The sequence below is a fragment of the Setaria italica genome, chromosome IV (genome assembly GCF_000263155.2).
Source record: "Setaria italica strain Yugu1 chromosome IV, Setaria_italica_v2.0, whole genome shotgun sequence".
Lineage (NCBI taxonomy): Eukaryota > Viridiplantae > Streptophyta > Magnoliopsida > Poales > Poaceae > Setaria > Setaria italica.
Genome location: NC_028453.1, coordinates 35355148 through 35379277, shown reverse-complemented (window position 1 = coordinate 35379277; position 24130 = coordinate 35355148). Strand labels below are relative to the sequence as shown.

Below are 24130 nucleotides of genomic sequence, written 5' to 3'. Positions count from 1 at the left end.
ACGGGCGGTGACAGAGCACCCAGACGTGTCGCCGCCGCCGTCGTCGGTCGACCGCCAGAGCGACTAGCTAGGCCACCTCCTCACCACGCAAGCCTACGGGTAGGCCACGGTGTCGTCCATGCGCGGGGTTAAACGCTTGAATATTTACTGTTCCCGCGCCGCCGTTTCACCGTCTCCCTTTTTACCGCCGCCCGCTCTCCTCTGTCAAAGCACCGTCGCCGAGCAAATTCCACCGCCACATCTCGCCTCCCGTCGATTCCTCTCGCCCACTCCTCCACAGACACCCCAGATACACCCCAGACCAGTCGTTGTCCCACATCCATGCCGGAGTAGCCGTGCTCGCCGCCGCTTCTGTCCGCCGCCGTCGCGCCGCCTGCTCACGGTGAGAACCACCTTGCGCTGTTTCTCTTCTGTCTTAAGTAGTCGTAGTCGAGTCTCTAGGGTCCTAGGATGGAGTAGAGGTAGTTGTTTGAGTCGGTTGTGTCGATGTCGTGAGAAGCCACGGCCGACCGAGGGAGTCGCCGCCCGTCGCCGTGGAGGGGATGGCTCCGGCCATCTCCCGGGGAGCTGTTGCCGCGCGCGGGGCCGTATAGGTGTAGAGGTGGTGTTGCGACCTAGTCCCGCCGCCAGGAGGGCGCCGGCCGGCGAATCGCGCCGCCCCCTGTCACAGGCGCGTTTTGGTGGGAGGTAGGAGAAGGCGCTGGGCGCTCGGGCCCGTGCGTCAGAGGAGAAAGAGGAGGGAGGAGGCAGGTCGGAGCGACGCGAGCGGTTGCTGGGCCGCGGCGCGTCGTAGAGGCCCAGTAGCGCGCGCGGGTCAGCTGAACTCGGAAGGAGGCCGGAACGGCGCAATCGCCGGTTGGGCCGTGGCCTGGAGGCCCAGTAGGGTACGCTCGGGTGGTCGGAAAAGAAAAGGGCCGGAGGCCAGAACAGCTCGCGGGCCGACGTCACGGAAGAAAAAGAAAAAGAGGAAAGGAGGGCTGTGGGCCGGTGTCGGGCCGAAAGCGGAAAAGAAAAAGAAAACGGCCCGCGGGGCCTGTCGGGGGGAAGAAAAGAGCCGGCAGGTAGATTGAATAGGGAAAGGTGGGGTCCGCGCCGTGGGGCCCAGCGTGCGTAAGAGAGGGTAGAGAAGGGTTGAGTAAGAAAAGTATTCCGGATGATTTTCGGGAAAAATTAGGTTTCCTTTAGTAATTTAATTCGTTTAAATCCGTTTTACACCATTTTAATCACAAAAATTTGTAGGAGTGTCCAAAATTAGTGAAACCAATTTTGTTAGGCTTGTTTTATTTTCCTTTATGCATTAAAATTTTTACACCCTAGGAAAATAATAAAAATTCGGGTATTTATTTAATGCCTTCCTTTTAAGGTAATTAAATAAATACTTAATATTTATAAAATGTATAAAATGTGAATAACACTTTATTAATCACAAATAGTTCTTAACCCATAGGAAATTAGATTTTCAAGTTAGGAAATAATTACCACTTTTTCTAAAATTAAAAGAAAAAGCTATAAGGAGGGTTAAATAAGAAAAATAAAAGTGTAAGTTAATCTTTTTAGATTTTTGTGTGTTGGCTTGCAACTTTATCATGATAAGTCGTGTAGTCCTTGTTGGCTTACAACTTTATCATGAAGGAAAGTTGTATAGTCTGTTATTCAAAAATTTTGCATTCTAACCCCCTGCATGTATTATGCGGTAGATCCCGAAGCACCGGAAGAAGATTATTGGGAATTCTCAGAAGGACCTTCGGAATCCGAAGAAGTGTTTGAGTTTGTTCCCTGTGAAGCCAACCCGTCAGCTTCTACTAATCTTTTTAGCGAACAAGGCAAGCCTCGGTGCATTTATACCTATCTATTTTGGAGTCGTTATTTCATGTGACTAGTTGTAAGTTAATTGCTATATGTATGCACTAAGTCTAGGAGTTGATTGAAACCTATTCTTGTGTATGATCATGCCTTGATTTAAGGACATCTTTGCCACTTGTTCAAACCTTAGAAACTACCCAAGTCTAGAATTGCTTACTTGCTTACATGCTTGGTTTACCAACCTTAAGGAAAACTCTTAAGTCATACATGTTGCTTATGAAGGATAGTTTGAAAAGTGAAAACGGACAGAAGCTAGAGATGTAGTTCTGTCTGCTAGATTAATCTGGTTAAGGCCCGATTCGTGTCTTAACTTTTGATCAAGTGATAAGCCTCTGATCACTTACTGGGTATGGGACCAGTAAAGCCCAGTAGATTAGTAAATTCTATGATCAGGAATACTTCATACCCGCACTTGACGTGCTGGAGATTGGCAGGGGTGTAGCCTGAAACTCACATGGAGATCGGGCCAGACGTGGGGTCCCATGTGGGGGTGCATCCCTGGGTCCGGGTAGTCGTATTCCTAATCATTGACTTTGCTAATCGAGAGGTTGTTAGATACGACCTGGACAGTCGTATAATGCTGGTGATCAGGGTACTCTCCTGCAGGATGTAATTAGATCCGGATCGCCGCAATTCTCGGTTATGAATGCACTTGATCACTGTTGAGCATCGTAGTATTAATTCATGCAATATATAATCTCCTGTTGTCAATAAATGTATGATTTAACAGCTATGGTTGCTTTTACTTCCGTTATCATTTAGAATGGGTAGGTAATGACTTAACTCAAATAAAAGATAAAACTAAGGCCTTACTCGTAGTAAGCTTTTTCGGCAAAAGTTGTGTCAACCAAGCACACCCAAAGGCTGACATGCATTCCAAAGAAAACTATTATATTGGTTAGTCGGGTAAGACTTGCTGAGTACCCCGTACTCAGGGTTTTCCCCTTGTGGCTATCTTTCAGAAGCTCCACAGGAGGCTACAGAGGAGGAGACCCCGAAACCCTAGGGTATTGACCTGAGTCTCACAATACCCTAGAGAAAAGTTTATCTACGCATCTTCTCCTGAACTATTTATGTTTAATCTTAGAACTTGTCTAACACTGCATCACTAAGTTTGTTTCAACTTATGTCCTGTAATAACTCGTACCTCTTAATTATGTATGTAAAAATGTAATGTTTGTTGATATTATCCCATCGCGGATATTATCCTGATGTATGGTTATGAGATACGCCGTGGATCCTTCGAGGAGTCCTAGGGACACTCGACGGACTACCAGACTTATGTTGTTTTAGGTGCGTTTCGGATAATTGCCGTTCCGACGGCGATTAGGCGCACTTAAACCAGTTTAAGTTGGGCGGTTCCGCCACACTACGTACGGTTAAGAGTTAACCTACAAAGGGATTCCGAATCACAGGATCGAGAAAGAGCGGTCGGCTTGAAGCTAGACCAAATATCGTGAGGCAAAGGGAATAGCATGTATATTATGTTGTGATGGTTCGTATGATATGATCTTCGTGTGCGTATAGGAGTTGGCACGTCTTGCTAGAGGCCGCTACCGACTATTGGGCCGAGTAGGAGTACTCGGGCCATGTCTATACGTATCCGAACCCATAGGGTCACACACTTAAGGGGCTGGAAGCCAAATTCGGATGTGATCCGGGTTGGATTAGGTTTAGAAGTACTAATGGGCCTCGGACCCAGATGCCCGTTAGGAACCTCTATAAATAGAGGGGTGGGGGCGCCCTAGGGTGGACACCCTTTTGGAAAAACACATCTGCCGCGCCACCCACGCCCTCGCCTATTGCAACTCGCGGATCTAGCAGTTCGGCTTGCGACGCTTCCTCCCTGCACGTGTGGATACCTTGGAGGTGTTGCGCCTGCAGCACTTGGATGAGCCGCCGACGAGCCCCCGACGAGCCGACAACGAACCGCGACACGAGGGCGATCTTGCTGCACGTCGACGAGCTGCTAAGGAGCTGCTGGATGTTGACGTGATCGACTACGTACGACTACGTTCATGGTCTTCATTGCATCGACGCAAATCTACATCTTCCGCACCAGTAGTGCGTCGTGTGGTAATCCCGTGATCATTATACGGCAGTTCTTCCTGGTTTTACGCGGTAGAAATTTTGATTTGCGCTAGTGTAGCCTACCTCGTATCCCAACAGTGGTATCAGAGCCGTAGCTGTTTAGATTTGGATTCGGGATGTGTGCATATGGAGATATGCGAGTTTTTAGTTTGATCTATGTCCTGGTTTCGTGCTCTTGCTGCAATGGTAGTGTAACGACATACTTCTACCAGTCGGTTTCCACCATCAGAGTTAAGTGATACACGTAATTCCAGTTGCAGTGAGCGAAGATCAATATGATTGGTCGAATCGAAATCCAGGGTCATACGCCAGGCGCATTAGATGTGCAAAAGTAGATGGGATCTACTACCGGGGTCGGGATTTTTTGCCGTATGCGTATGCTTCGGTAAATCAGCCGTAACTTTTCGGTACGATCTCGGATCGGGGTGAATTTTATATGAAAATTGATATACAGAAAAAGTTACACATGAAATTCAATTGCTTGGCCGTTTTCGGCGAAATTAGATTTCCCAAATTCGGCTTGGAAGATGGAGTTTCGGGCCTCCGAAGTTTGGAACGTTAGGACGCTTAACTCTGTTTTGCAGGATGTATGTATCTTGTGATCAGTATGGCCCTTTGTGTATGTGATGCATGTGTGTAACTCATTCGTGACCTGCGTGTTGCGTGTACGGCAACACGGCAGGAGCCATATGTGTTGTCACTTTATTGTATTTAATGGTCTGCGTACCAATCTGTGATGATCCAAGCAACTATGTAATCTTCATTACTAGCTTCTTTACTAGCTATTAGGCGTAATAGCATGTTCTGGTTCTTGGAGGACTCATCACCAGGAGGATGGCGCACATGGAACATGGAGATGGAGATCACCATGGTGAACAGGTTCTATGGAGATGGAGATCACCATATGAAAATAGGCCATACTGTGTCACAACTGTGTGAATGCTATTCTGTTTATGTTTTACTTTCTGCATGCTGTGATGTTAGAAGTAGAACGATCCCTCACAAAGTTTAAGTTAGTATACCCTCCCAACTAAAACTTGCACCGTCCCATGTCTTGTACAATTAGTGGTGGGTCTATGAAATTAGGGTACCACTAGTTTTCCTTGACTAGACGGGTTTGTGTCGGACACTTACACGCATAAGGGTTGGTTTGCTTAACAAGGTTATCTTAACGGTTAAGGACCTTGGGGCATAAAGGTTGGACGCCGAGACATAGAGATGTCACCCAACAACAGGAGTCATATGTGATATGATTAGCAAAAGTTGCTTACCGATCTACCTTGTTTGCTAGCGGTGATGCTAAAGCTCACTAGTAGACTTGTTAGTTGTGGATCCTGAATCACTAAGTTTCAATAGAGGGATATTGATTTTAGTGGGAGTAGATTCTGTTAAAATAGTTTAATGTGATTTGCTCTATCATGGATATGTTTGTCTTAGTGTATTTTGCATTACTTTTGTTGTAGATTAAATGGCACCTAGCAACACTACACCGTTTGCTTTGCGTTCGGTCCTTGAGAAGGACAAGTTGAATGGAACAAATTACTCGGATTGGATCCGTAACCTGAGAATTGTTCTCAGGGCTGAGAAAAAGGAAGATGTTCTAGACAACCCACTACCAGAAGAACCTGCTGATGATGCACCCGCTGCTGCTAAGAATGCTTACAAGAAAGCATGTGATGCTAACCTTGAAGTAAGATGCCTTATGCTTGCTTGCATGGAACCCGAGCTGCAGATGCAGTTCAAAACAAACCATGAGGCGCACGATATGATCGTGGCGCTTAGAGACATGTTCCAAACACAGGCCAGGACTGAAAGGTTCAATGTGTCTAAGGCCTTTGTGGAGAGCAAGCTAGCAGAAGGCGCAGCAGTAGGACCACACGTAATCAAGATGGTTGGTTACACTCAAAGGTTGGAGAAGCTGGGCTTCCCACTAGGCCAAGAGTTAGCCACTGATTTCATTCTTTCGTCTCTTCCGCCTAGCTATGGGAACTTCATCTCGAACTACCATATGCATGGGACGGAGAAGGGTCTGAATGAGCTGTGTGGCATGCTTAAAACAGCAGAGGCTGACATCAAGAAAAGCGCTAGTACCAGCCATGTGATGGCTATACAGAACAAGCCTAGCTTTAAGAAGAAGGGCAATTCTTGGAAGAAGAAGGGCAAGGCTGGAACGTCCAAGCCAAACCCTGTGCCCAAGGTTAAAGCTGGACCTGGACCTACTCTAGACAAAGAGTGCTTTTACTGTCATGAACTTGGTCACTGGAAGAGAAACTGCAAGCAGTACTTAGCTTCCTTGAAGAATGGCGGAAGTAAGAGTACTTCTACCTCAGGTACGCTTGTTGTTAATGTTATAGACAATATTTTTCTCGCTGATACAATTATTAATTCTTGGGTATTTGATACCGGATCGGTTCCTCATATTTGCAATTCGATGTAGGGAATGATAAGAAGTAGAAGCGTGGAAAGAGGAGAAATTGATTTCCACATGGGCAATAATGCAAGAGTTGCTGCGTTGACCGTCGGGACGATGCAACTCCACCTCCCGTCAGGATTTATTATGGAGTTGAATAATTGTTATTTCGTTCCTAGTTTAAGTCGAAACATTTTGTCTCCTTCATGCTTGATGAAGGATGGTTATTCATTTGCGAGTGAAAACAATGGTTGTGTGATCTCTAAGAATGATATGTTTATGGCTTTTGCACCCATTGTGAATGGATTATTTGTTTTAAATCTTGATGGTTCACCTATCTGTAACGTAAGTGCTAAAAGGCCTCGGCCTAATGATTTGAGTCCTACCTACTTGTGGCATTGTCGTTTGGGTCATATAAGTGAAAAGCGCATGAAGAAGCTCCATTTTGATGGACTTCTAACTTCGTTCGATTTTGAATCATACGAGACATGTGAGGCTTGCTTGCTAGGCAAGATGACCAAGATGCCTTTCACAGGATTTCCTGAGAGCAGTAGACTTGTTGGAACTCGTACATAGTGATGTATGCGGACCAATGAGCACGACGGCTAGAGGAGGATTCCAATACTTCATAACTTTCACTGATGATTTTAGTAGATATGGCTATGTCTACTTGATGAGGCACAAGTCTGAAACCTTTGAAAAGTTCAAGGAATTTCAGAATGAAGTTGAAAATCAGCGTGGCAAGAAAATTAAGGCCTTACGATCTGATCGTGGAGGTGAGTATTTGAGTCACGAGTTTAGCAATCATCTAAAGAGTTGCGGAATTGTTCCACAACTTACGCCGCCTGGAACACCTTAGAGAAACGGTGTATCCGAGCGACGTAATCGAACTTTGTTAGACATGGTTCGATCAATGATGAGCCAGTCGGACCTACCGTTGTCATTTTGGGGATACGCTCTAGAAACAGCAGCTTTCACACTTAATAGGGTACCATCCAAATCCATAGTTAAGACACCATATGAGATATGGACTGGAAAGGTTCCTAGTTTGTCTTTTCTAAAGATTTGGGGATGTGAAGTGTTTGTCAAGCGACTTCAGTCGGACAAGATCACACCCAAGTCGGATAAGTGCATTTTCGTGGAATATCCAAAGGAAGCTTTGGGATATTATTTCTACAACCGATCAGAAGGCAAAGTGTTTGTCGCTCGGAATGGGGTTTTCCTAGAGAAAGAGTTTCTCAAAGGAGAAAAGAGTGGAAAGATAGTGCATCTTGAAGAAGTTCAAGATCAGCCGATCGGGCAAGAATCAATGAGTGATGCTAACGTAGCAGAACAAGTTGAGATACCCATGGCAAGAGAAGCAGCGCCACAACCACGAAGGTCGGCAAGGCTCCGCGAAATGCGGGAAATATTATTGTTGGACAATGATGAGCCTGCGACATATGCAGAAGCAATGATGGACCTAGACTCCGAAAAATGGCAGAGTGCCATGCAATCCGAAATAGAATCCATGGGAGACAATCAAGTTTGGAACTTGGTTGACCCGCCTGATGGTGTTAAAGCCATAGAGTGCAAGTGGATCTATAAGAAGAAAAAGGACATGGATGGAAATGTTCACATCTATAAAGCACGACTTGTCGCAAAAGGTTTTCGACAAGTTCAAGGAGTTGACTACGACGAGACCTTCTCGCCCGTAGTGATGCTTAAATCCATTCGGATTATTCTAGCTATAGCTGCATATTTCGATTATGAGATATGGCAGATGGATGTCAAGACAGCTTTCCTGAATGGAAACCTAGCTGAGGACGTGTATATGATACAGCCCGAGGGTTTTGTCGATCCGAAAAATGCTGGAAAGGTATGCAAGCTTCAGAGATCCATTTATGGATTGAAGCAATCATCTAGGAGTTGGAACATTCGTTTTGATGAAGTGGTCAAAGGGTTTGACTTCACCAAGAACGAAGAAGAGTCTTGTGTTTACAAGAAGGTTAGTGGGAGCTCTGTAGTATTTCTAATCTTATATGTGGATGACATATTACTGATTGGAAATAACATTCCTATGCTTGAGTCCGTACAGACTTCACTGAAAAATAGTTTTTCGATGAAGGACTTAGGGGAAGCGGCATATATTCTGGGCATTAAGATCTATAGAGATAGATCGAGAAGGCTTATAGGTTTAAGCCAAGATACTTACATTGACAAAGTGTTGAAGCGGTTCAGCATGGAAGAGGCAAAGAAAGGGTTCTTGCCTATGTCACATGGCATACATCTCAGCAAGACTCAGTGTCCTTCGACTGCTGATGAGCGGGATCGCATGAGTAGAGTGTCATATGCCTTGGCTATTGGATCTATCATGTATGCAATGATAAGTACTCGCCCAGATGTTTCATATGCGCTAAGTATGACAAGCAGACACCAATCTGATCCAGGTGAGAGTCACTAGACAGCGGTGAAAAACATTCTTAAGTACTTGAGAAGGACTAAAGATATGTTCCTCGTCTATGGAGGTGAGGAGGAGCTCGTTGTAACAGGTTACACCGATGCTAGTTTCCAAACCGACAGAGATGATTCAAAGTCACAATCAGGATTTGTGTTCATACTAAATGGTGGTGCTGTTAGTTGGAAGAGTTCCAAACAGGAGACGGTGGCCGATTCTACGACAGAAGCCGAGTACATCATGGCTTTGGAAGCCGCGAAGGAAGGTCTTTGGATAAGGAATTTCCTCATTGAGCTTGGTGTGTTCCCAAATGCGTCCAGTCCATTGAATCTCTACTGTGATAATAATGGGGCAATTGCGCAAGCAAAGGAGCCAAGGAACCACCAGAAGAACAAACACGTAATGCGACGATTTCATCTCATTCAAGATTTCGTTAACCGGGGTGAGATCAAGATATGCAAAATACACACGGATCTGAACATTTCTGATCCGTTGACAAAATCACTCCCGCAGGCTAAGCATGATGCGCATGTAAGAGCTATGGGTATTAGGTACCTTCGAGATTGACTCTAGTGCAAGTGGGAGACTGTTGGAGGTATGCCCTAGAGGCAATCATAGAGATGATGATATTCCATTTGTATCCATGATTTGTATATTGTGTTCATTGAATATCCATTAAAGGCTACTTGAATTGATTTGCAATTATGTGAATTGTATGTGAAACTCTTTACTTGTATGGTTATTCTAAAGTTGTCCCTAGTCGGAGTTCATGTGAGGACACACATGAATATTAGACTAGCATATGTATTAGTTGATGACTATGTTTCACAAGTCATGGACATGGAGATGTTGAACTAATAATGTGGACACATGTGGAGACATGTGCTAGGACTGACCCAACACGAGAAGTAGTTCTCTCTTTAAACAACATATACGCTTTGTCCTTAGACCTGAGATTGTCGCATGTATTCAAGATGTGGATCGACCTACTTAGGGGCTATCAAACGCTACGCCGTAACAGGGTAGTTATAAAGGTAGCTTTCGGGTTTGTCAAGAAGCATGCTATGAGACATGGTCAATCAAGATGGGATTTGCCCCTCTCTGATTGAGAGTGATATCTCTGGGCCCCTCGAGTGATCGGATCCGAAAATTCATGGCCATGCTACGTATGGTTAAGTGTTAACCTACAAAGGGATTCCGAATCACAGGATCGAGAAAGAGCGGTCGGCTTGAAGCTAGACCAAATATCGTGAGGCAAAGGGAATAGCATGTATATTATGTTATAATGGTTCGTCTGATATGATCTTCGTGTGCGTATAGGAGTTGGCACGTCTTGCTAGAGGCCGCTACTGACTATTGGGCCGAGTAGGAGTACTCGGGCCATGTCTATACGTATCCGAACCCATAGGGTCACACACTTAAGGGGCTGGAAGCCCAATTCGGATGTGATCCGAGTTGGATTAGGTTTAGAAGTACTAATGGGCCTCGGACCCAGAGGCCCGTTAGGAACCTCTATAAATAGAGGGGTGGGGGCACCCTAGGGTGGACACCCTTTTGGAAAAACACATCTGCCGCGCCTCCCACGCCCTCGCCTGTTGCAACTCGCGGATGTAGCAGTCCAGCTTGCGACGCTTCCTCCCTGCACGTGTGGATACCTTGGAGGTGTTGCGCCTGCAGCACTTGGACAAGCCGCGAACGAGCCGACGACGAGCCGCGGCACGAGGGCGATCTTGATGCACGTCGACGAGCTGCTGAGGGCTGCTGGACGTTGACGTGATCGACTACGTACGACTACGTTGATCATCTTCACTGCATCGACGCAAATCTACATCTTCCGCACCAGTAGTGTGTCGTGTGGTAATCCCGTGATCCTTATATGGCAGTTCTTCCTGGTTTTACGCAGTAGAAATTTTGATTTGCGCTAGTGTAGCCTACCTCGTATCCTAACAGAATGTCACAAGATCATTTGCAAGTTTATAGATCCAACGTACTCACAATGTCCTTTTGTGATGTACAGGCACTAGTAGAAGGTTTAATGATCTTTTTTATGTTTGTAAATGCAATAGGATCTTCTATGTATGGACTTGGTAGGGAGAACTCTTGGTATATTTATAGCCAGTTATGTTTGCACCTCATGTGGTTGGATAAACCGTTGGACCAAAAACGAAGCCTAACTGATCAATTATTGGATTGCATAGCCATGCAATCATTTAAAGTCAAAAGCACCTTCTCCCTTCATTCCAAATTATGTGCCACTTTTAATTTACTCTAACTCAAATTTCACTAACTTAATTTGACCAAGTTTATAAAAAGAACATCAACACTTACAACATCAAATTAGTATCATTGAATCCACTGTGTAATACATCTTGATAGTGCATTTATTTAATACTATAGATGTTAATATATTGTTTTATAAACTTGGTCAAAATTCAAAAACTTTAACTTAAAACAAAACTAACATGAATCATAATTTTGAATTGAAAAGGTAGTATATTTATTTATTCAGACCATCCATTGGAAAAAAATGTCGCGCGACATTGTCAGGACGAAAAAGAATGGATGGACTAATCCGTCAAATCAATGGCCCCCTTACATTTACATATGTACGAAATTTGACCATAAGTCCTTGATATACTAATTCCTATTACAAGAAACATAGCCTGCTTGATTTATTCAAGTTTATGGACTGGACAATACCCTCTCGTTCAAATATGCCAGTATTGGCAGATCAAAGGAAAACAGATAATCTTCTCAAATTTTGTGAATTGTGTAGATCAGAATAAGCTCCCCATCCTCTCCGTGCTAATGACAAGAAGGTGCGAATGGACTGCACGATGGTGCACAACGGTTGTCCGGATCTGTAGTGAAGGTAAAAATACGCCGCGGACAAAAAAGAGAGAGTGTCAGATAAATCAAGATATTACTATGACATGGTATTGATGCGATTGAAGCAATAGAAACATGGTTCTCTTTAAATAAATCTTTTATTTGCTGCAAATTTTTTTTTGAAATCTCAGATAGTGTTACAGGAGAGCTGCATAAAAGACCAGGGAATTTTACAATATCAACTTTTTTCAATAAAAATTATGAACCAAGCAATAGCTTAGTTTAGATCCTTTGTAGTGGATTTGGGTGCTCGCATTTTCTAATTTGTTCCATGAATTATGTGTTTCGCAACAAAATTCTAAAAATAATAAATTGTTTTTTCCCTCAAGGTAACACAGGACCTGCAAAGAGAGAGTACACTTTGTGTCCTAAAATATATAGTATCTAAGAATTGAAAATTCGAACTCAAATATAAAATATTCTAGGTCTATTTGGTAGCGGGTCATTTAATTCTCCACTAAAATTTCCCTTTCTACCGAGATAATGATATGGAAAGGTATATTTGTATACCTAGGTGTATACAAACTCTAACCACTCCCTTTAATAGTTGCTTGGAGTTAATGGCATACAGTATACTCCCTCCATCCTGTCCCTTTAGTTCTATCCCAACACAAACCATCTTATATTTGATCAAGTTTATATAAAAATATATTAATGCTTTTGATGTCTAACAAGTTTTATTACATCCTTTATGAAATATGTTTTCATAGCATACCTATTTAGTGTTATAAACATTGATACTCTTCATTGTAAACTTGGTCAAACTTGAAACAGTTTGACTTAGGACAAACCTAAAAGGACACTCCTTGCGGGATGGGAAGAGTACCTTTTAAACCATGTGTCATCCACTCTTAGATAGTGTTACATTCGTGGTGGATAAGAGATTAGGGAATTTACACTGTCAAAATTTTCTATTAGAAAAATGTGAACCAAGATAAAAAGCTCAGTTGGCTAGATCCTTTGTAGGGTAATCTACAACTACAAATGGGGACAAATTTATGAACTATAATGTGCATTTTGAGACAATCGAGATCAAGACGAGAACTTGGGATAAATTTAAAAACTGTCGGTGAAATGTACTCTTTAGAAAATACCATGTGAAGCGCAAAAAGGTGTGCGGACGCCGTAGCCAGCTGCGACAAGGACCAATAAACTGAGGACAAAAATGAGGAGACGAATCCGGCAAGGGCAGATGTTTGACGGCATTTTTGCTGTTCAGCAGTGTGCTCCGCGAGTTGAAGAGGGCAGAAGTTAGCAACCAAATAAAGGCAGCAGTACGTTGGCATGCCAGACTCGGCGTGCTAATATATAGACTACAAAGAGGAGCTTCGGACAAAGTGTGAACTGGGCTTTTACTGGGATGCGAAGGAAGGTGCCGGCGAGTATTCAGCCCGCCGTGTCCTTGCACAGTGGCACGGGTCACTTCTGAGTCATTTCCACTAAAGCAACGCTCGTCACAGCAAAGAACAGTTCAAACTTCAAAGTAACTTCAAAGTAATGTCTCTGGCTGGTCGCTCGCCGTGTTTTGCACGGGTCACGCACTCACACGATGAAACGACCCACGGGCATTTCAAACATGTGCCAGAGAAATAAACACCATTCGCTTCTGAGTTATTTCCAACTATGGGGGCGTTTTCTTCCCGTGTCTTATTTTTAGCACGTGTCACATCGAATGTTTAGATACTAATTAGGAGTAGTAAACGTAGACTATTTACAAAACCAATTACATAAGTGGAATCTAAACGGCGAGACGAATCTATTAAGTCTAATTAAGCCTAATTAATCCATCATTAGCAAATATTTACTGTAGCAACACATTGTCAAATCATGGACTAATTAGGCTTAATAGATTCGTCTCGCCGTTTAGATTCGTCTTATGTAATGGGTTTTGTAAATAGTCTACGTTTAATACTTCTAATTAGTATCTAAACGTTCGATGTGACGGGTGCTAAAGTTTAGCAAGTGGAAGAAAACAGGCCCTATGTGTCATTGACGCACTGTGTAAGGACGGTTCAAAGTGACGCGAGGTCCGCGTGACTATGAATGACTTTGAAATTTGGGATCCCTTGAATTTTTTTACGGCCGGCATCAAGGCAATAGCGGTAGCATTTGTCACTGGTTCTTCAATTGCACAATCAAGTTAGTTCCAAAAAAATTGCACAATTGTTTCACCCACTACTAGAAAAACGATCATACGATCATTCATCCAACTTGTTAGCACTGGTCGGATTTGAATCTGGTACTAATGGTAATATTAGTATGAAATCCAAATTTAGGGTCCTCGGAAACCTTTTACTCTTTTAGTATCGGGTCATAACATCGTCCGGTAGTCACAGAGACTCACAACATGACCCAGAACTAAAAGGTACCCTTTGGTACCGGGTGATATTATGACCCAGTACTAAAAGATCCTCCACGGTTATTTCAGAAGAGAAAGCATCTCTTTGTCCATCACATGTGTAGGTGGTAAAAAAAGGCTCGCGCGAGGCTTGAGGTCTTGGGTTCGAATCCCATGCGCACGCATCTAAAGGCCCCACTTTTAGTACCGACGTAGTCGTACCGGTTTCACAAATCGCAACTGGTAGTAAAGGGGTCTATAACCGGTTCTAAAAGTCACTTTTCCAGTAGTATGATTGTTTTCTTTGTTTGCTTGTTAGCTGTTTGGACTCAGGCAATTCATGCATGCTTTAGAAAAGCATTCCATTCACGTCGTTCTGGCTATCTTGACACGTTGGGCATGACGGACAGCAACGAGCAAGCAAGGCGGCACTATATTTTTCTACACCAGCTGTTCTTGAATTTCTCTGAAGACGAACATGAACAATTAATTACTGTTTCATATTCTTAATTTGCTATTGCTAAGATGGCTCACCCATCCAACACTCCAACTGTCCTGTTTGATATTAATCTGTCTACATCACCTTTTTTTTTATCTCATCATCCATATACTGCTAAGCCTCACATGCGAATAACAATAAGCAAAAGTCCAGTTGGACCAACAGATCATCGCATTACATTACCGTCTTCCTCATTCTATCTGTAGCTTATGTCTTCTTAGCGTCCATCTTAATTAGCATATCATGTCTTGTTAGCTCCCGTGTCGGCAACCGAAGAGTTTACCATGGGTTCTGGACCTTTGGTGATGCACTTAGTAGGCTTAGTTACACGAAGAGTTGATCTGCAAGAGGCTTAATACACCAATGATCATATAATCCTTATTAATTAAGTGAATCATGACTCATTTGGATCCGTGAAGTACTGGAATGAAGTTCTTTACTTGTATCTAGCAAGCTGGCAAAACATAAGGCAAGATATAATGTTAAACTATGAGATGGTTTGACACATGTCCTCAAAAGAAAGGGATAAACCCCATGTGTGCATTTTAGCACAAATGACACTATGATGTCTCACAACATAATTTAAGATGTATTCTGTTTCTGCGAAAACCAATAACATATTGCATGAATATAACGAAAGTTATACCCTCACACTATTGAATTATCTTCTACAGAATGGTATAGAAAAAAGAGTTATAATGCATTACAACTTTATACCATGTAGTCATCAAGGAGGAAAATATAACACTTGTATTGCGTAAGATCAAAACATGGTATAAATGAGAATTAAGTGTCACTTATAGATCCATTATACTTGCAATTTCCAAAAAGCAGAAAGACTCTTGTGGAATGTCACAAGATCATTTGCTCGTAAGTTTATAGATCCAATGTACTCACAATATTTAGGGATCCGTCAAAATACATGGACTAGTATTCAAGTTCCTCCTTCGGAAAGGGTGTCTGGATCTCGGTCCACTCGGCCACGAAGTCGGATAGAATCTGCGACTTGATGGAGGTTCGGGGGACAAAGGTGATGTCATGCGCAACCAACTCTATGGACCACTTCACGATTCATCCCATGGCGTCTCTGTTATGTAAGGTATCGCCTATGGGGTAGCAAGACACTACTACAATCTTGTGTGCCTCGAAGTAGTGCTTCGGCTTTCTAGCGGTGATCAAGAGTGCATATAGCAGCTTCTGCACCTGATTGTAGTGGACCTTGGACTCCGTCAGGACTTAGCTGATGAAGTATATGGGTCGTTGGATGCTGTATGCGTGTCCTTCTGATCGATCAACCACCAATATCGTGCTGACTACATGGGTAGTAGAAGAGATGTAGAGGTAGAGCGTCTCCTTGTCTGCTAGCGCCGTGAGGATTGGAGGCTTCTGAAGGTAGGCCTCGAGCTCCTCAAACGACGTCCGAGCCTCCAAATCCCAGGTAAAGTTGTCCTGAAGTTTCAGGAGCTTGAAGAAGGGCAGTCCGCGTACACCAAGCCTAGAGATGAATCAACTTACTGCTACCATGCATCCGGCGAGCTTCTAGTCGTCCTTCTGGCTTTAGGGAGGCTTCATCCGAGTGATCACATTGACCTTCTCTTGGTTAGCCTCGATGCTACGGTGGCTGATGATGGAGCCAAGTAGTTTCCCAGACGAGATGCCAAAACCGCATTTTTTGGGGTTTGGTTTCCACCGGAACCTCCTAAGGTTGTTGAACATCTCGATCAGGTCACTAATTAGAGACTTAGCCTCTCTAGTCTTGATCATCCACGTAAGACTCGATGTTTTTTCTGATCTGTGAGTCTAGGCACGCTTGGATCGCTCGCTGGTATGTTGCACCGGCGTTCTTGAGACCAAAAGACATAGTCATGTAGCAGTACGTGTCGAAGGGTGTAATGAATGATGTCTTGATCTGATCTTCTTCCTTCAGGCTTATCTGGTGATAGACGGAGTAGCATTTGAGAAAACAAAGCAGGACACATCGTGTGAAGGAATCTATGACTTGATCTATTCGCGGGAGGGTGAAGGGGTCTTTAGGGCAATGTTTGTTGATATCGGTATAATCAACACACATTCTCCATTCCTTATTATTTTTTTACAAGAATTGGATTAGCTAACTAGTCGGGGTGATACACCTCTTTGATAAAATTGGCCGCTAACAGCTTTGTAATCTCTACCCTAATAACCTCCTTGTGGTCCTACGTGAAACAACAAAGCTTTTGCTTGATTGGTTTAGCCCTCACGTTGACCTTTAAGGAGTGCTCAGCAAATTCCTTCAGAACCCCTGGAATATCCTCTGGTTTCCATGCAAAAATATCCTAGTTCACTTGGAGGAACTCAACGAGCGCGCTTTCCTATTTAGGGTCCATGTTGGCCCCTATGGTCAGCGTCTTATATGGGTCTCCGAGGTCGAGCAACACCTTCTTTGTCTCCTACGGCTTTGCCTTGATCGCCTCCATCACCGGCTTCTTGGTCGAGATCTCGAGCTCCTCCGGCGCCACCTTCTTAGAGGTGGTGAGGACTTCCTCCATGCGCACCGACAGGTCCAGGGTGGTTGCAATTTGAAGGTTTTCCCTCTCGCAGTCGTACGCTATTTGCACGTTGCCCAAGATCGTGATGACTCTATTTGGAGTAGGCATCTTCATGATTATGTAGACATAGTGCGGAACAGCCATGAACTTTGCCAGAGCTGGTCTACCAAGTATGCCGTGATAGGCGGTGTCGAAGTCAGCAACGATGAAGTGGATGTCCTCGGTATGGTAGTTTCGGTCGTACTGAAGGTAACTAGCAATGTGATCTATCCTAGGGGGACCGCTTGGTCGCCCAGGACGATGCTGAAGAAAGGTGTCTGCGTTGGATTCAGATCCATGGCGCAGAGACCAATTTCCTTGAGCGTGTTGGCAAAGAGGATGTTTAATCCGCTGTCGCCGTCAATGAGGACCTTTCCAAGGCACACGTTGCGGATCATGGGGTTGATCACTAGGGGATATCTTCTTGGCTTGGCCACCACGCCTGGATAGTCGGCTCTGCTGAAGGTGATGGGAACCTCAGACTACCGCTGGTATTCTGGAGTGGCTGGTTTGGTAGCGTAGATGATCTTCCTCTAGGTGACCTTTTTCTTCCTCTTTGACTCGAACTGCTTGGGCCCACCGTAGATCATGTTGATGGTCTTGTCAGCCGTTTGGAAGTGTTCATCAGTGGGATGATCCTTGCGCAGCTCTTTGTCTTTGTCGTCCTTGTGGAGTGGTTTCCCATAACCCTTTCCCGAGAAGGCCCTCTTGAGGTCGAAGCATTATCAGGCCGTGGGCTTGTGGTTCTTGTGGTACAAGCATTGCATATCAAGCATCTTCTAGAATTCCTCAGGACTGATGTGTCCTTGCCCATGATACACCGTGGTGGCGACTTCAGCCGTCTTCCACTTCTGGCCGTGTTGTTCTCTCTTGCAGGAAGATTCAGGACAGTCAACATGTATTTCTACGTCGCGAGCCCTTGGGTGAGAATGGCTCTCCTCCTCCCATCGGGCCTTGAACTCACTGAGTTGCTCTTTCTCCCCCTCTTCTCTATCTGCCATGCTATTTGCGATGACAAACATGTCGTTGATGTTCTTCGGCGACTTACTGGTCCACTTGTTGATCAGCTTGCCGTTGGTGAAGCTATTCTAGAAGGCACTCATGACGTCATGGTCCTCAACAAAGGGGACCGAGTTCTTCTTCTCAGAGAACCGATGGATATAGCCTTGTAGTATCTCATTCTTCTGTTGGCGGATCTGACCTAGGAGCCTTTTGCTTCTAGGCCTTTCCTAGGTGTCGATGTAGTTACTAGTGAACAACAAACAAAGTTGTTCCCAGTTGTCGATGGCATCACATGGGAGCCCTGCCAACTAGTTGCGGTAGTCTTTGGTGAGCATGATGGGTAAGTAGTTATCCATCACGTCGTTGTTACCCCTGCCGCTTTGACAGCGGTGGAGTATATCTGGATCCATTGGGCGGGGTCAGACTTCCCATTGTATTTATCGATGTCGGAAAGCTTGAAACCGCACGACCATGTAACTTGGCAAAGTCTCTTGGTGAGGGAGAGGAATCCATCGTATGACGGAGCCCTTCCCCGACCTTTACGGGAACAGCTGACTGGTCTTTCTCCGAAGATGTAGCCATTGCTTGCGGAGTCCGAGTAGTCCAAGTAGTCGGATTCCTCATAGCCGCTCTCTAACTCAGGTTCGGGCGTATTGCCATGACGTCTGCCCCGCTGGGGAGGTCCGTACTCTCCGTCATACTCCTCCCTGTGCCAGATCTCCTCATCCTCTCGATGGGAGACGCGGTGGTTGATTGTGTGCCTCGCGTCGCGTCCTCATTTGATCCAATCGCAGACATCTTTGTCTCGCTGTGAGCCAGAGTGTTGCATCTTGGAAGATCCACCCTGCCTCTATTGAACCAACGGATATGGGTCCGTGCGGTTGATCAGGGTTGTGGTGTTCTGGACCATCGCTTGCGTTCAAGCCAACCCTAAACTATTGGAAAGAACTTTGGCGATTTCTTCATTGGCGGCGACAAGGTTCTCCTTGGGAGTCATGTAAACCTTGTGACCACTGTACTGCATGGTGAACTCCTGCTCAAGGTTATGACGATGAAGGGTGCGCTGCCTGCTACCTCGCAGCCTCCTTGAGAGACCAAGTTGAGATGTACCTTGGTCTATTTATGATGAGTGATTGACTAGATGATTTGAGGCTTTACCGGTTGAGTTCATATTTCATATGTGCATGATTATGCTAACGGCTAACCGGATGTGTTGTGTTGTGTGCGTTGTGTTGTGGTGTTTGTGTAAACCATATGTTGTGTGTTGTGTCTCTTGGCTTGTGATCTGCAGGTGTAGGATGCGACACGGCGGTCGACGACATGAGGTGAGGGTCAAGCAAAAGGTTCATGTTGATGTACTAGGGCTGTGAAGGGTGGACATGAGTAGGCTTGGACTGAGAGACCCGAGGAGTCTGGGTAGAGTCATGGGCGATCCACATGGTGCACGGAAGAGCAAGAGTACACTGACGGTGATGGAGACGGTGTCGATCGAGACAAACGGGATGGAGGCAAGTCGAGTAGGCGGTCCGGGACCGGGAGCGAAAGACTTGGAGGTGTCAAAGGTTTCGCGGAGGCCGGACACGTGTCGATATCGCTGAGTCACGTCTTGGGGGGCGTGCAAGAGGGTTTGGCTGGTTTGGCCTCAAAACTGGGGATGAGTCACGCCTGCAGGGTGTGCAAGAGGGTTTGACCGGTTTAGCCTCAAAACTGGGGGACGAATTTGGTGTGGCTAGACGGTGCCGAGTCGGAGTATGTGTGGCACCAACGCGAAGCTTGGGTCGAGGTGAAGCGAAGTCATGAAGGCACCGGGTCCATCCGATGTACAAGGAAAAAGTTGGACAATTTTACCCCTGGATGGTATTTGTGTTGTGTACTTCATGTAAGGCATTCTAAAAATTTTTCGGGATGCCTAAATATATGAGAGATGGCTGGTTGGGGTAGCCATCCCTTTGGTTGATTTGGTGGGGGGTTTTCTCATTTTGTTTGTGAGAGCCTTTGGTAGAGGGAGAGAGGAGGGATCTTTGTGTTGATCTTGTTGCCATCCTAGATTGGATTGTGCTTAGGAGTGGCTTGTAACCGGATATGGTGAAGTAATCCAAGAATCAATTTCGTGCTCAATTGCTTGTCCTTCTCAAGATCTGAAATTTATATTTTTTCCTACTTTCGGAGCATTTTTTGTTGAATTTTCGGATCTCATGATTGGCAGCATTTTGCGGTGTTTTCTTGGGGCAAATCGGTGCTAGCACATCTGCAAGAACATCTAGGATGATCCCCTAGCAAATCCATGCACAAGCACCTTGGATTTTGAAATTTCCCGAAAATCCCCTTCTTGTGCCTTTCTCCAAATTTATGGAATCTTGTAATCAATTTATGAGCTTTTCGACTTGAAACTTTGGGAACATCTTTGGAATATTGTTGTGAGGATATGGTTCAAATTTCATGATTTTTGGAGGTCGTTTGGTCGAGTTTCGGATTTTTCCACCCTCCTCACGAAGGCTGATTTTTAGAATTCCGGAAATTTCCGGAGCTCCGGAAGTTTCCAAAGGTTTTTCTGGAAATTTTTGAAAGTTTGGAGTTTTCTGAAGGTTTTTCTGGAATTTTCCGAACTTAGGTGTTGGCTTTCAAATTTCTTCTTCCGACACATCTTATGTTGGTCTGCGACATGGTTCTCATGGTGCTTGTGTTGGTTCTTTTCTTAAGATCTTGGGGGATCATTGCCTTTTTGCTAATGGTAGCACTCGTTCTTCTTCTCGAGTTGTTTCTTTGAGGCATAGTTCCAAGGGTGTTTCAAAACCTTCTCATTTGATCCGGCATTTGCATCATGCTAACCCACATGATAAATTGAGTGCATCTTTTACCTGTGTGACTAAATTTTGGATTCCCAAGTATATGCTTGCTAACCTTTTGGGATCCAAGACTCGGTCTTCTTTGTCCCCTCATGTGTAGGTACGAGGATGCGGGTAGAGAATATGAGCTCAAAGGGACTTGATCTTTTGCTTGAGGTGATCAAGACTTGATGGTTCTCCACACCGTTTGGATGGCCCTCAAGAAGTCTTTGTACACTTGTATAGTGAGATTTCCCTTCCACATTCTTTTACTCACTTGTATACTAATTACATGTTTTATCCTTGTATCATACTGTGAATATACCATAGTAGGCTAGCCACCTTTTCAGGTTAGCATGTGTGATCTTCATGTATATCTTGTCATGCTAGCTTTGTAATATATCTTGGTGGATGATCCACATGAACATCGTGCCATGCTTTAGCTTAATCTTCATATTGGGTATGGCATGTTGTTCATTTGGTATCATTTTATCTTAGTATCTTTGTATGATCATTTGCACCTTATTGACATGTTTGCTTGCCAAATCTTTTATACATAAATGTAGAATCATGTTGCAATGCTTTAATTCCTCTTATTGGTATCATGATTGCATTGTGTGACATAAATTGAGCTTTATCTTGCTTTTGGGCTTGCCTTGTCTTTAGGTTGCATTTTCTCTTCTTTTTGATTGGAGTTGGAGCTTTTCTTTTGCCCACTTCTTTTTATAGCTTTTCTTTTGCTAATGTGTCTTTGATTGAGGGGGAGTTCGGCTTCATTCGAGGGGGAGTTTGGTCCAAGGACATGCTTTGGTTTTTGGTATCTGTTTTTGATCTTTTTAGTTGAATTTCATTTTCTTCAAGGATATCAATTTTTGATCCTTCAATTGGTATCTTTTCTATGATCCTCAATTGGGATCATTGGCAGTTCGTCCTTTGCCACGGAGCTTTTCCTAGATTGGTTTGACCCCTCATGAACTTTTCTTGATTTGAGTCGAACCCCGTCTCTTTTAGCATCGCATTGCATTTGTACCATATTGCACCTTGTACACTTTGCACTAGATGAACTTCTCCTATATATCCTTAGCATTTCCTTATGCTATTTGTGAGCTAGTACATTGGTTGGTGATTATGTAGCGATGTGCAGCATATGCTCTTGATGATATTGTCATATAACCATGTTGAACTAAATACTTTTGTGAATTAAATGTTAACCTTGAATAATGAATTCTGAAATGCTTATCACCCATGACTAGTTACCTATTTATGCATTGCTCTTACTTGAATGCTAGTTCCATGTTTAGCTTTTGCTTGGAATTCATATTCTTTTCAATTGGATCAAAGATCTAGGTATCATTGCAAATGTTTAGCCCATGATGCATTCCTTGGGGAAGCATGGCTTCTTTGTGTCGCAAAGGCACTTCATGTAACTTATTTAATGTGAATTATGAAAAATGATGATAAAAAATTTCAGTAATTGATCAAGTTATTGTCCTTAATGTTGATATCCTTACTTACTTAGTTGTTACATGTTGTCTACCAAAAAAAGTAGGCACATGGTTTCAACCAGCCTTAACATGACTTGTGATGCATATGTGGGTGTTTCCAGTGATCTCTTGTTGAGAATGTATCTTTCTTGTATGAGTTTTGATTCGTCTCACGAATTAGACTCCATCTGTGTAATTAGTTTTGTAATTAGCCTATATTTAATACTTCTAATTAACATCAAATATCCGATGTGATAGGTGCTAAAGATTAGCACGTGGGAGCCCGAAGTCTTTTAGTGGGATCTGCCGATCAGCGAATGCAGCTGCCTCTGGCTGGTCAGGTCGCCGTGTTTTGCACGGGTCACGCACTCAGGCCCGAAGTCTTTTAGTGGGATCTGCCGATCAGCGAATGCAGCTGCCTCTGGCTGGTCTGGACGATGACACGACCCATGGGCATTTCAAACAGCCAGAGAAATAAATACCATTCGCTTCTGAGTTATTTCCAACTATGTGTCATTGACGCACTGTGTAAGGACGGTTCAAAGTGACGCGAGGTCCGCGTGACTATGAATGACTTTGGAATTTGGGATCCCTCGAATTTATTTACTGCCGGAATCAAGTCAATAGCGGTTACCAGTCAAAGTATGATAGCTCTTGTCACTGGTTCTTCAATTGCAACAATCAATTTACTTAAAAAAATTGCACAATTATTTCACCCACTACTAGAAAAACCAGCATTCGTCCAACTCATTAGCACTAATTGGATTTAGATCCAGTACTAATGATAATATTAGTATGGGATCCAAATTTGGGATCCTCGGAAACCTTTTAGCATAGTTATTAGGACTGGACCGGATATCGAACCGGTGAGGTTCTGGGTTCATTGGTTCGATCGTAAAGGTGGCAATTACGAAGAATTTCTCTTGTTCACTGATGAGAAGTATTTACTACAGTAATATTAACTTCTCACAAATGCATTCTTTATGAAAGTAGCGTGGATACGGCGTCAAGGTGACCGGAAGAGAGGGAGTGGTGAGCCTTGCCTTAGTGGCAAACTTCTCATCCGGCTTGGCACAAACCTTTGTGGCGAGTCCAAGACGTTGATTGGGAGAGACTTGGTGACCGGGAGCATATCCGGGTGGCCTTTGCCTACCGATACCACGGGATAAATCGTCGTGCTGAGTCCTTTACGTTTTCGCATTTCATACTTACAACTTGTGTGCTTTACTTTCTAGAGTAGTATTTTTCTAGGATTAGCTATAGGTTGCAAAACTTATTTTAGGTGGGAAGAATTATTGATAGATAGTATGATCTAATTTATATTTTGAAGCAAATAGTAGAAGTTATAGGTTAATAATTTTAAGTTTACCTAATTTACCTGTCCCCTTCTTAGGTTGCGAGCACTGAGGCCTGGTTTAGTTCCATTTGCTTATTTTTAAGCAAGTGTCACATCAATGTTTAGATACTAATTAGGAAGAAGGGGACAGGTAAATTAGGTACAAAATCTATTATATAAGTGGAGGTTAAATGGCGAGACGAATCTATTAAGCCTAATTAGTCCATGATTTGACAATGTGTTGCTACAGTAAACATTTACTAATGATGGATTAATTAGGCTTAATAGATTCGTCTCTAGAAAGTAAAGCACACAAGTTGTAAGTATGAAATGCGAAAACGTAAAGGACTCAGCACGACGATTTATCCCGTGGTATCGGTAGGCAAAGG

General features: G+C 43.9%; 1 protein-coding gene across 1 annotated transcript; it reads right to left on the bottom strand.

Moving 5' to 3' along the window:
• Positions 1-16956: 16956 nt before the first annotated feature.
• On the bottom strand, positions 16957-17492 carry LOC105914243. Its single transcript, XM_012845314.1, has 2 exons — positions 17337-17492; positions 16957-17274 (listed from the first exon to the last, which is right to left on the bottom strand). The coding sequence occupies exons 1-2, from the start codon at positions 17490-17492 to the stop codon at positions 16957-16959; spliced, it is 474 nt and encodes a 157-aa protein (XP_012700768.1).
• Between the last annotated feature and the right edge of the window lie 6638 nt (positions 17493-24130).